General features: G+C 40.1%; 1 protein-coding gene and 1 pseudogene across 4 annotated transcripts in view; one reads left to right on the top strand and one right to left on the bottom strand.

The window, feature by feature from the left end:
• Positions 1 to 13,934, bottom strand: part of LOC143510065 (deoxynucleoside triphosphate triphosphohydrolase SAMHD1-like) — a 46,250-nt gene that overhangs the window by 16,661 nt on the left and 15,655 nt on the right. For all 4 annotated transcript variants that reach the window (XM_076999062.1, XM_076999063.1, XM_076999065.1 and 1 more), the window contains 3 exons: positions 3,068 to 3,129; positions 2,663 to 2,800; positions 2,076 to 2,189 (listed from right to left, as the gene is read on the bottom strand). In XM_076999062.1, the coding sequence (XP_076855177.1) occupies positions 2,076 to 2,189; positions 2,663 to 2,800; positions 3,068 to 3,129 (314 nt within the window). The remainder of the gene's footprint in view (positions 1 to 2,075; positions 2,190 to 2,662; positions 2,801 to 3,067; positions 3,130 to 13,934) is intronic.
• Positions 10,577 to 12,448, top strand: LOC143509572 (uncharacterized; annotated as a pseudogene).

The following is a 13,934-nucleotide window of genomic DNA, read 5'->3' as shown; positions in this document are numbered from 1 at the left end:
TTGTGTCAGCTATGGTTGTTTTAAAGTGCTCTATAAATAAACCACGCTCTGGTCCGTCATTAACCAGACCTTTATTTTCATACAATGTTTGCATATGGTCCGTGTCTTATCAGTCACTCTCTTGCCATTTATCATTTCCACCGGGTACCCAAAATGCTGCCAAACAAACGATTTGAAAGTGGCGGGTGCATCTTCAATAGTAATACCTGTATTTTCCGATGTCATTCTGGCAGCTTGCTGGATAACAAATCCCGCGAGACAGATTTGTTACGCGACGAGAAAGATCGCTGAGTTACATCTCGCCAGATCTCGTGACACGAGATCTTGTCACCCCCTAGTAATGATACATCTTGCATAGCTGGTATGTCACGGAGCCATATAAGCCATAGAAATGATTAGAGGTGTGCCAAAAAATTGATTCATATATCAAAAATTGATTCTCATTTACTACGATTCAGAATCGATTTTAAATGTCCCAAAATCGATTCTAAGTCGCGTTATGTAATTACAAAATTACGCGAGACTTTACGCAGCAGGTTCTGGGACACACTCGTGTGCGGAAAGGTTTCAAGACAGATGGAGGAAAGAGATATTCAACCTGTTCCGTCTTCATTTAAGGCAAAAATATGGATTCATTTTGGTATTTACGAATGCCAGGGAAGACCGAACTTGACACAATGTAGCTCGTGTGCAAGGCGTGTGTAACGCGGTGAGCACGGGAACATACACACAGCGTGAAATAATATAGAGATGGGTGGACACGAGTGCCGGCTCGCAAAAGCAATATATTTGACACTCGTCTTATGTATTAGCGAGAGGGAAACGCGCACAGCGACCCAGAACGAACAAACAAAACAACACGGAAGACTCAACGCGCAAGCAAATAGAAACCAAAACGTGAGGGCATGGAGCAAATAGAAACAAAAAACAACGCGCAAAATACAACGCGGGAAAACTAACAGTTAGTGAGAGAGGAGAAAGAAACAAAATAACAGTAACTAAAAAACAGCGCGGATAAATGCAATGCGAAAACGAAACCAAGGACACCAGAAGAAGTAATTGGCAAAAAACGCCGCAGCAAAATAAAACCCTTCACAAAAATAAAGGCAAAACGGATAGGAAGAAATGCAGGATTGGGAAAACTTGAGATGGGTCAGGAAGCGACGTAGGAGATAGATACTCGAATAAGTAAAGAGAAAGCATAACAGAGAGGTGGTGAGACACCTTCAAACGAGAAGCAACCACAGAGAAATCAGAGACTGGCTGAGAACGTATGGTTACGCCACCTATAGTCTGGGACTGACTCTGGTGCCCCTAGCCACGGCTGGGGGAACAGCATCCGAGCCAGCCCTGACAGCTTGTAAAATGAAGCTCAAGAATTTTGGTAACAACAAAAAGCATTTTATTTTACCAAAGCACATTATTTTTGTTAATTAAATGTGAAAGACTTTGTTTTCTGTGTTTGTCATTCTGTCTTGCAAAGCAGACTGTAGTAGATCATGCAGATTTTATAGACTTAAGCAGAAATTTTTATAAATCAAATTGTTTTTTGAATCGAAAATCGTTTTGAATCGAAAATCGATTTTGAATTGAATTGTGGCCCCCAAAATCGTAATCGAATCGTGAGATAGTAAACGATTCCCACCCCTAGAAATGATGTTAGTCTGAGTCTTGTTCAGACTTTGTCCCACGTTTGTTTGTTACGTTTGTCAATAACAGGAAAGTGAAAAGACGGAATTAAAAAAACATTATAACAATGAATAAATAACACAGGTGAGAACAATAACATTTACGGCATTTAGCAGATGCTCTTATCCATAATGAAGTGGCAGAGAACACAGGACATGGAGAACGAAATGGAGGAAGTATAAACCAAAACGCAGGTAAACAATGACTGAAAACTAGATAAAGGGGGCAGGAAAACTGAAACCAAAATACAGCAGATAGGACCAAGGAGACAGAGGCTAGGCTAAGAAGGGTAAGCATGACAAAATAGTAATCTTAAATACACCTAATTTATTTCCTTATAAAATTCTACATGGTGTTGTATAAAGCAGAATCATACGAGTACATACCTCAGAATCTGCACTGATGAGCTTCTCAATTTTTTCAATATTTTCAGATGTGAATTTATATTTAGCCTCATTGCATTTGTCTTTTATGAAGTTTTCAAATTCCTTGATCCTTTGCTTTACCCGTTAACCCAATGAGACAACAAAGGTTTGGAAATTAATGTTCCAATAAAATTTATTATTTATGAGTATAATTTGTGTTCTCAATCTTGTACTGGAAGGAAATACACTTTTTCAAAACAGTTACATTACTAGCATTATCCCCATGTCATGCCAACATGTTAGTAGTGCTCTGAAGTGTGGAAGTATAATCAGTATCAGCTAAGGAAGGTCTGAACCCCATTACCAATTTAACAATGAACAAATTAAAAAGTACATTCCTTTCAATTTTGCCAACCAAACTCTACTTTCACCAGGACATCAGGTAAACATTATGCCTTTAAAATTTTGACTTACATTTCAACATAAAGACCTGGTGTTCTAGGACAATGTAATCACTTGTTTTTACTTATTTTAAGTTGTCTTAAATGCAGTTAATATATTTTCCTATAAGACTATGCCTGGAATAGCAGTGTCATAGGAATGCATACCTCAGAGAATGTCAAGCCACAAATGAGCTCCATGATGAACTTGATATCCACGTATTCAATTTCATATTCTTCCATTGCTTTAGCAACATGTTTTTCATTTTTCATGTATTGAAACATTTTGATTCCTTGTTGCTCATGCTGTCCCAGTGGGAAAATAGGTATTGTTTTTATGAGGATTTTACAATTATATTATATTATACAAAATATTTTTAGTTAAACCTATTAATTAAACATAAATAATCTGTTACTGGTTCAGTGTATTTTTATGAATGTGATGAACAACTGTGGAATAGTTTTGAAATACATTTTTAATCCAATAAATGAAAATCTAAGTTCATATTAAAATATTATGATGAACACTTTTTTAAGTAATTGGGACATTTGATAGAAGTGGTAATACAGTACCGTCCAGTTTTGACCCTTTTCCTTCACAAATATCTCAAATAAATGAGACAATGGACCATGACCTTGAATTAGAAATATACTATCAGTCTGGATAAAACATATTAAATGTTAAGTGAAGTAATAAAAATTTGTTTTGAATATAAAAAAAATCCATGCATATAAACATCTTGTAACGGGTGAAGGAGATCACGAGACAAGGCACAGGTGAGACTACGAACACGCTCACAAACGACCCACACCCACGGAACTACAAACATGGACATAACTGCACACAGACGACATAACGACACGCCCACAAGGAAGGGTCCGGAGCTGTCACCGTGACACATCTGATATACTTCATTCTATACATGGACGTGAATAGTCTATGGGATTCTTTCAGACTGATCCAATTCAACACATTTTTAAGCAGTAATTAGACTGGAGTCCACACACAATGATGAGTGTCCGTTAGTGTAAATGTAAATTTACTCCAAAGTGCTTTACAACTCTAAAAATAAATGGAAAAAATAAAGCAGACGACAATCAATAAAAACATGAAAATCGTACATAAAATACATAACATATAAAAACATATAAGGAATTAAATAAGTAAGTAACAAAATTAAGTAAAACTAAGCAAAACCCCCACACTCAAAGTTAATTGTGGACTGTTTCAAAGGCCTGAGAATAAAAATGGGTTTTCTACAGTTTTTTAAAAGATGATATGGAATCTGCAAATCTGATGTTTACAAGAAGACTATTCCAGAGTTTAGGTGCATACATGGCAAATGCACGGTCACCCTTTTGCTTGAGTTTTGTTCTCGGCACCATCAGAAGCCCTTTGTCCATAGATCTCAGTGACCTTGAAGTGGAATGGGGAACTAATAACTCACAAATATACTCTGGCGTCTCACCATGTAAAGCCTAAGTTAAAACAAGTACCTTAAAATCCACTCTCCACTTCACTGGCAACCAGTGCAGGGAGGCCAACACTGGAGCGATGTGTTCCCTATGTCTTGTTTTGGTTAAAAGCCATGCAGCTGCGTTCTGCACCATCTGAAGCTTTGCCAAAGATCCTTGGCTAAGGCAGGTGTACAGGGCATTGCAATAGTCTATGCGCGAAGACACAAATGTATGTATGATTCTCTCCAAGTCCTGAAATGATAGAATATGTTTGATTTTTGCAATGTTCCTAAGCTGAAAAAAGCATGACTGAATAAGCTTTTTGATGTGTTCAGTGAGTTGTAGCTGAGGGTCAAAGATAACTTTCTAGGAAGAGCATGTAGGAGCTAGGATGGTCATTTACTGTTTGTGTTTTTATCATATATTTTTTTTGCTTGAGTTTACTCCATCTAGTGGCTGCACTGGCTGGGCCATAAAGGCAGGTGCTGCTACCTGGGTGGGCGTGGCCAGAGCAGGAAGATGCAGTCTTTGACCTCACTTCCTCAAGTCTAGGAGGCCACAGACCTGGCACCCTTTTTTTTTGTTTCTGTTAATCTTTGGTTTATCTTTGCAATCCTTATTTGAACTTGTGTTTAAGGTTTCTGAAACATTTTGTTTGTTTACTCACAATAAATAGTTTGTTTCATTGGGACAACAACCTTCTGTGGACCTTGGACTTTGTGGGATCTCTAGAGTCAGACATTTTTGCCCAAGCCACCATAGTGGTCATTTCAGTTAGAAATGACTACTACAAGAAGTCAAAGACTACTTCCAAACAAGCCAATCTGCCCCTATCAAGATGATGATTTTGTCCAGCAAGTAAGCAAAGATGAGCTGGATGGGAATCCATGGGCACAACCTGGCCTGGTTCTTTGAAAGCATGGTATGTACTTCCCTTTGTGCCTCTGGAAAGCAGTGCTTTGATATCATGAACTGAGGTTTTGTACTGGAATGGATTTGAGACGTCATTCAAATTGTAAAGAGTCTGCTATAGGAGTGGATTACTGGCTGGATGACCTCATGATGCCTCTGGAAAGCAGTGCTTTGATATTATGAAATGAGGTTTTGTACTGGATTTGTGGTGTCGTTCAAATTGTAAAGAGTCTGCTATAGGAGTGGATTACTGTATGCACTGGAAGGATGACCTCATGATAAACAGTTAACATAAAGAAATGAGCATTGCTGATCCTATGAGCATAAGAGAGGAAGAAGATATCAGGGCTAGTCCCTTAAACACAGATTCAAAAGGAGAGGAGCAAGAACAGGTAAACCAGTTAAAACAGGCCCAAAAAGGAAAACTTGAACATTTGACTAGAAGAAAAAATATAATGTTGGAACTTATGGAAGATGTGACGTGTTCAAGGAGTCAAGCAAAATCGTCTGAAGTATACACAATTGTTGAATGATTTTAAAGATATACATAAGGCTTATCTTGAGTTGCTGACAGAGAATGAAGCGAAAGAAGAGGAATGCAAATGGTTTGAACCAAAAATGGCAGACATTAATGTTTTCCTTTCTTTTGTGTCTGAGTGGTTATCCTGGGCATCAAGAGCTGTTGAACCCCAAGAAGTGGAGGTTGACCCCAAAGACAGTGTGTCTCAAGTTTCTGGTACTGGGTCTAGATCAAGGGTTGCGTCTGCCAAAATTTGTGCTGAAGCAGAAAGAGCTGCCATTATGATCAGAGTGGCAGCATTGAAAGAAGCATAACCTGGAGGAAAAGGAGGAAACACTACATAAAGAACTACAGTTATTGAAACAAAAACGTGAAACCTTGGAGCTAAAAACACAGCTGGCAGCATCATCATCTAAACTTGGCATTCTTCTGTCTGCCGAAGAACAACAGTCAGCTGTGTCGACCAGTCCAACAGTCAAGCTGCAATTAGAGCATCAGCAACCAGGAACAATGGTGGTCTCAACAGCCGAACGGCAATCAGGTGTTGCAGATGCAATGAATGCATATTTTGCTGAGATGTCAATGAAAAGTGAGTAGAGTGAATTCTTGTCATTAAGCAAAGTCCATAATGCCCTTTCTATGGCACAAACCACCAGAGTTGTATAGTAACTAAGTAGAACTACTTCACTACTGTACTTAAGTACTAAAATGTTGTATCTGTACTTTACTGGAATATAATTTTTTTCTCCTACTTCCACTTTTACTTCACTACATATTTTCCATCAGTTTAATACTTTTACTCCGATACATTTTTTACGTGCTGTATAGTTACTCGTTACAATTATAAACATGTTAGCTGGTGCCGTCACCGTGTCAAGCAATCAGGCTGTCTTATGAGAAAACTGCGCATGCTCCGGTCGCGTCTCGTTTACTCTGCTGCTGCCTTCACTGAACACTTGAGCTTCGTAATCTAGGTTCACTTGACACGTCGTGACTGCCGCAAGGGTCCGCGCAGCAAAAATGACGCAATCGCGGTGGCTCGGTCGCGTTGCGAGGTCGTGCACCTCTCGATTTTTGTGCGTGCGAAGTTACAAGGTGGAATTCGTGCACTTGTACGGCACTTTGAAGGTCCATTGTCAGTATTTTCCAGCACCTTCAGCTTAATTGACATATTTATACAAATACACATATACTCAAAATTATTCCAAATAATTTGCTTTTTATCTCATTAAAAGAGATGGTACCGTGTTTGGTAACAGCAGAAGAGCAGCATAATAAGCTTGTTGGTGTTTTAATGTACATATATTGGCACCTTCCACACCTTCAACATTGAGTGATCAAGGCGGTGAGGGTGAGGAAGGACACCACCCTGGCCCTACCTAGTGACAGTGTTTGCATTTGCTGGAGTGAAAGTAAATTCCTATAGGATGAAGTGCCATCTCTGCCTCCCTAAAGAGGATGATATATTGGCCTTCAAAAATTCACCTTCGAACTTGAAGAAACACATCAATTTAAGTTATAAATATACTGCTCAAAAAAATAAAGGGAACACAAAAAAACACATCCTAGATCTCAATTAATAAAAATCTTTTGAAATCAGTTGAAAATATCTAATTTCTACCTGTTGTCTGTTCCATTTGCACAAGAGCAGTTGAAATTGATTCACAATCAGTATTGCTTCCTATCTGAACACTTCCTATCTGAACAAGTGTGGATGACTTGGAGTTACATTGTGTTGTTTAAGTGTTCCCTTTATTTTTTTGAGCAGTGTATAAAGCACAGAAGACACACCAGCTTAGCTAACTAACCTAATTATGCTCACGACGTGCTGCAGTATTCACTTAACTCACTTAATAAAGGCAATGTCACGCTGGGTTGTGTTTTTAGCAACAGTAAGCCGTGTCTCTTTTCATGCTGACTAATCATGTGCCCATTTTTATAGTGTAGTGTTTTTATAGGGTAAGGGCACTTATTGAGGGTAAACGCAGGGCAGTAGGCTCACCCTTAGAATCCGACGGATGGATTTTATGTCCAAAATACATACATTTGTGTACGAAGTGTTAAGCCCAGTTTTTTAAGTTGCTATTTGTTTGTACATACAGAACACTTGTTATTTGTGGTCTTTGACATCTTTGATTTGTAAGTGATATATAAAAACAATTGATAATCAAACTTTGACGGTTTTCTTTAATTAATTCAAAACACAATACTTGTACTTTTTACTTTCAGTACTTGAGTAATACATTTTAGAATAAATTACTTGCAATACTTAAGTACAAAAAATGCTGAATACTTCTGTACTTCTACTTAAGTAAAGTTTTTAAAGAACACTTCAACTTCTACTCAAGTCAATTTTTTGATAGAGTACTTGTACTTTTACTCAAGTATGGGTCTCTAATACTTTATACAACACTGCAAACCACAAGTGTTCGCCCCAAGGATGGTGTCCATTTTCAGTCTGTCCCTAAGCAGTCAGAAAATTGGAATGTGCTGGGAATAAGAAGACCAGTTCAGTTCAGGCATTCAGTCCTCTCAATAGAAGAGAGGAAGGTTTACCTGTGACATCAAACATACTTGAAAGGGAATCCGTTCACGTTCAACCCGAAATTGCCTCACAGGACAGTTTGAGTCATGAAAGATTGAGTAACATTCTTCAATATCAAAATGAAATAACATCTCTTCTTGTTAACCCTAACCTGGGGCAGTCATGGCCTAGTGGTTAGGGAACTGGTCTTGTGACCGGAGGATCGTGGGTTCGATTCCCAGACCTGAGGCCATGACTGAGGTGCCCCTGAGCAAGGCCTTAACCCTCAATTGCTCACTAAAAATGTAAGTCGCTCTGGATAAGGGCGTCTGCCAAATGCCATAAATGTAAATGTAAATGTTAAGCAGCAACAACTTTCCAATCTTCCACAAAGAGATATTCCAACATTCAATGGTGACGTGTTAATGTATGGCCCATTTCTTAGTGCTTTTGAGCATGCGATTGAGCACAAGACAGACAGTAGTGCAGATAGGCTGTATTTCCTAAATCAGTACACAAGTGGCCATCTTGTTAGAAGTTGTCTTTACATGCACCCAGACCAAAGATATCAGAGGGCCAAAACTCTATTACAGGAACACTGGTGATGAGTTTAAAATCTGTTCCGCTTATATGAGGAAGGTGCTAGAATGGCCTGATGTTAAAACTGAAGATCCTAAAGCACTACAAGGTTTTGTGAATTTCTTGAGGAGTTGCTGCAATGCACTGGAAGAGATGAGGTATTCTCACAAAATTAATCTGTCCTCAGATATGAAACTCTTAGTAATGAAACTGCCATATAGGCTTAGAGAAAGGTGGCATTCTTATGTGTGTGAGTTCCAGGAGAAACAAAGGGGCAGACCTCAATTTACAGACCTTGTTGCTTTTTTGGAAAGGCAAGAGAGGATTCTTTCAGATCCAATATATGGGGACATTCAGGATAGGCTTCCCAGAGTTAGAGAAAATACATTTGATAAAGTTAAAGTTAAGCCCAAGTCTAATAGAAGCAGTTTTGCGACTAGAGTTTTTGCTCACACCTCGGTTTGTAAAACACAGAGGTAGTCAGTCTGTAATTTCTTGTCCTCTTTGTAGTATTGTAGGATTGTAGTACATTTAGGAAGAGGAAACACAGAGCCAAAATAGACTTCTTAAAAGAGAAAGGGATTTGCTTTGGCTGTTTACAGCAAGGACATATTAGCAGATATTGTAGACAAAAATGTATTTGTGTAGTGTGTTCTAAGCAGCATCCCATATGTTCTCCATATTGAGCAAGATGGACAAAAGTCAATGCGTCAAGAGGTTAGTGACATCTGAAGCAAGCCATACTGTAGAGATGTATCCCAAAGTATATGGGCATAATGGGGCCGGTAATGGTGCATGTTGGGTACCTTCAGTAGTGCCAGTGAAAGTTAAAGCAGGTAAAGGTGAAAAGAGAGTTCCGGTGTATGCTTTTATTGATCCTGGCAGCTCAACTACTTTCTATACAGAGCGCCTTATGTCCCAATTGAATATTAAAGGCAGGAAAACTAATATGTTGTTGCAAACAATGAGTCAGGAGAAGTCAGTACCAACATATGTAGTCTCTGGTTTAGAGATTTCTGGCATGGATTTGAATAATTTCATAGTTACCTGATGTGTTTACACAGAAGGAGATGCCAGTTACTGCAGACAAAATACCCACAAAGCAGGACTTGATTAGATGGCCATACTTAAAAAGGGTCAATATACCAGAGATAGATAGCAATGTTGAGCTGCTCATAGGAACCAATGCCCCAAAGGTTATGGAACCCTGGGAAATTATAAATAGTCAGGGTGAGGGACCCTATGCTGTGAGGACCCTATTGGGATGGGTAGTCAATGGGCCCTTAAGAGGAGGTAATAATGGTTGTCAGTCTGCCTTTGTTAATAGAATCTCTGTATCAAATCTTGAAACATTGCTGATTAAGCAATACAATCATGACTTCAATGAAACAACATCTGAGGAAAAGTGTGAAATGTTAATTGAAGACAAAAGGTTCCTTAAAATCGCAAATGAGTCAGTCTCTTTAATAGATGATCATCATACCATTAGCTTGTCCTTTAGGAAGGATGATGTACAAATGCCCAACAATCATTTTATGGCTATGCAACGTCTTCTGAGCCTGAAAAGAAAGTTAAGGAGAAATGAATCATTTTGCAAGGAGTATACGGCATTCCTTAGTGAGGTTATAAAGGATATGCAGAGGTGATCCCACAGGAAGAGCTGGAAAGGACTGATGGAAGAACTTGGTATATTTCGCATCATGGAGTATACCACCCAAAGAAGAATACACTTAGAGTGGTGTTTGACTGTGGTGCAAGTTGTCAAGTTGTGTCCCTGAATTCTGAGCTATTGCAAGGCCCTGATCTTACCAATTCATTTGTTGGAGTCTTGCTCAGGTTCAGATTGGAACCCAATGCGCTTATGGCCGATATAAGGGCTATGTTCCATCAAGTAAGGGTGTCCACGTCAGACATAGACTTTTTACACTTTTTGTGGTGGCCTGATGGAAATTTGGAACAGGATCCATTAGATCACCGCATGCTAGTACACCCGTTCAGAGCTGTTTCCTCTCCAAGCTGCGCCAGCTTTGGTCTGCAAAGAATTGCTGAGGATAATGCCAACATCGGTGCAAAGGTAACTAATACCATAATGAAGAATTTCTATGTGGATGACTGTTTAACATCTCTGCCCTCAGTGCATGAAGCAGTGCAGCTGACCTCCGATTTGGTTGAGCTGTGTAGCAAAGGTGGATTTCAGCTCACCAAGTGGGTGACCAATAATAGGGATGTGCTGTCCACTATAGTGGAGGAGGATAGAGGAAAAGACATTAGATCTTTGGATCTAGACAAAGATCAATTGCCAACTGATCATGCCCTGGGTCTTCAATGGAACGTGGAAAATGATGATTTCAGGTTTGATATTAAAGTCAATGAAAAGTCATACATAAGGAGAGGCATCTTGTCTATGGTAAGCTCAGTATACGACCCACTTGGTATTCTAGCACCACTTACTCTGCCAGTCAAACAATTACTGCAGCAGCTTTGTAAGCAAGGTTATGGATGGGATGTGCCGATATCCACACCACAGTCTAGGCAGTCGAGTAATTGGGTTCAAGATCTTCCCAAATAAAAGAATTTTAGTGATCCCCGTTGCATCAAACCCAACAGCTTTGGACATCCACTGACATTTCAGTTGCACCATTTTGCTGATGCCAGCGAGGTGGGGTATAGAGCAGTAAGCTACCTTAGGATGACCAACAGCAAAAATCAAATACATGTTTCTTTCATGATGGGAAAGGCAAGAGGTTCTCCTTTAAAACAAATGACAATACCAAGACTTGAATTGCCAGCTGCTGGTAAAATGGATAAAATGCTTAAATTGGAACTGCATCTTCTTTTAAAGGATTCCATGTTTTGGACAGACATTCAGGCCATATTAAAATACACTGCCAATTAGAGTGCAAGATTCCACACTTTTGTTGCTAATAGAATTTTTGTCATAAGAGAGAACACAAGTATTCTACAGTGGAGATATGTCCCTAGTATTCAGAATCCAGCAGATGATGCCAGCAGGGGTCTGAGTGCAGTAAAGTTCTTGGAGAATAGGAGATGGATTTATGGCCCACAATTCCTATGGGCGCCACAGAACACTTGGCCAAGTGAAACAGTTAAACCTGACTCTCTTTCTACAGATGACCCAGAGGTAAAAGGTTGCCATGTTGTGTGTAATGTCGCAGTTCAAGATGTTTCAAATCCCACCTGCCAGCTTCTTTCTTTTTTCTCAGATTGGACCAGGATGGTGAAAGCTGTGACCTGGTATCAACAATTTGGAGACAGTTTGTTGACATTGGCCGAAAAAAGGAAACAACTTGCTGATGTCCATAAACGTTCTCACCAGACGCTGACGTCTCAGCTGCAAGCCTTCAGGTCAACACTTGGTGGTCAGTGTACATCCTTAAATGATCTTGAAAGGGCAGAGAGGACAATTATATCCTTTACACAAAGGCAGGCATTTCCAAGTGAATTTGAAAAGTTACAGAATGATTGTAGTATACACAAGAAGAGTACACTTTACAAGTTGGATCCGGTACTGAAGGATGGGTTGCTGAGGGTAGGAGGACGACTATCGAGCAGTCATGTCAGGATACTTCATAGTCTCTATCATCCTTCCAAAACAGTTTCACGCTTCTGGTCTGTTGATTCGCCATATTCATGAAAAGTACGGGCACTGTGGCAGAAACTACATCCTGGCCCAGTTGCGAAAGACGTATTGGACTATTGGTGCTAATAAGATGGCAAGAAGAGTCATTTCACAATGTGTGATTTGTAGGCGCCTGAAAGGCAAGACAGGTGAACAAAAGATGGCAGATTTGCCACAAGAAAGAACACAACCTAATCTCCCACCATTCACTAATGTTGGCATGGACTATTTTGGCCCAGTAGAAACAAAGAGAGGAAGAGGTTTGGTAAAAAGATACGGTGTGCTCTTTACATGTTTGTCTTGTAGAGCTGTTCATCTTGAGATGGCCTGCTCCCTTGACACTGACTCTTGTATCCATGCCATAAGGAGATTTGTGTGCAGACAAGGTCAGGTACAACATATTTGGTCTGATAACGGCACAAACTTAGTTAGCGCTGAAAAGGAGCTGAAAAAGGCTTTGGCAAGTTTTAACAGTGGAAAGATCCAAAATGACCTGCTTATGAGGGGAATAAACTGGACCTTTAATCCACAAGGGGCATCTCATCATGGTGGACTTTGGGAGAGACTGATCAGGTCAGTGAGATGGGTTTTGAACTCTCTTTTACACCAACAAACAGTAGACGACGAAAGGCCTTCAGACCTTATTTTGTGAAGTTGAAGCAATTCTTAACAACCGTCCAATCACTACCACATCCTCAGACCCTTTCGATTTGTAGCCCCTCAGCCCAAATCATATTCTTCCCCTTTCTCAGTGTATCTGCACATTTTTAAATCTCAAATTCAATGACTTTTAAGACCTTTTTAATACCCCTCACAAGAAAAAATAATACTATTACTGTGGCAGGGTTGCCAACTTTTCAAGATCGCTTGGAGTGAGATTTGAACCTGGAATGGGTGGCGAACGTAAGTTGTTGAGCGGGGGAGGGGGGGGGGGGGGGCGCGGCGGTGTTGGGATGGTAATTGGCAAATGTTAGTTGATGACCGGAGGGGGGGCGGGGGGGGTGGTGAACGTAGATATGGATCATAGGTAAATGAGCTAGATTTTTTTTTTCCGGCGTGAGAAATCGGAAGTCTGGCGTGAGAGTATGTGAAGACAGTCAAATGCGTGTGTCTCACGCTCAATGCATGAGAGTTGGCAACCCTGCTGTGGTAACGTTTTACTGAACTGAAATAAATAATACAGTCCACCTTAGGGACCAAAAAAAAATTATTTAAAATAATCAAATAAATATAAAAGTGCACTGTTAAGAGAACTCAGCAAAACAGCCTTTACAGCCTTAAAGCCTATAAACAACTAAAATATCCAAGTTTCAATTTCAACTTGTTCTGCACCGTTCAGCACCATACTGGACTGGGTTGGCGTGTTGCATACTCAGTCATGCTGTCTACATTGTGATTAAGAACAGGGCTGCCCCACTGAAGGCTGAATTATGACAGTTACAAAATTCGAGAGGTGCACGACCTCGTGAAGCAACAGCACGTGGGGACCTTGCACAGGGGCGGAGCCACCATGATTACGTCATTGTCGGCACGCGGAACCTCGCGCCGGTCGCTTCAAGTATAAACCAAGCTTGACGCGGCTCAGGGATTGCGGGACATGCAGCGCCGTGTGCAGGGCCCTAGTAGTGCCTGTACATTTAAATTGTAATGGTCCAATGAAGGTCATTTAAAAACCAGGACATTTCCTTACTTAAAAAAAAAAACCCGGGACAGGACGTGAAATACGTCCCGGGAAATATGGACGTTTGGTCGCGCTACACAGTAGACAAATAATTTTTGGTACTTAGTTAAACTGCAGTTAGCAGCG

Source organism: Brachyhypopomus gauderio, chromosome 3 (genome assembly GCF_052324685.1).
Source record: "Brachyhypopomus gauderio isolate BG-103 chromosome 3, BGAUD_0.2, whole genome shotgun sequence".
Lineage (NCBI taxonomy): Eukaryota > Metazoa > Chordata > Actinopteri > Gymnotiformes > Hypopomidae > Brachyhypopomus > Brachyhypopomus gauderio.
Note: the sequence above shows the minus strand (reverse complement) of the source record. Positions and strands in the feature narration are given on the sequence as shown.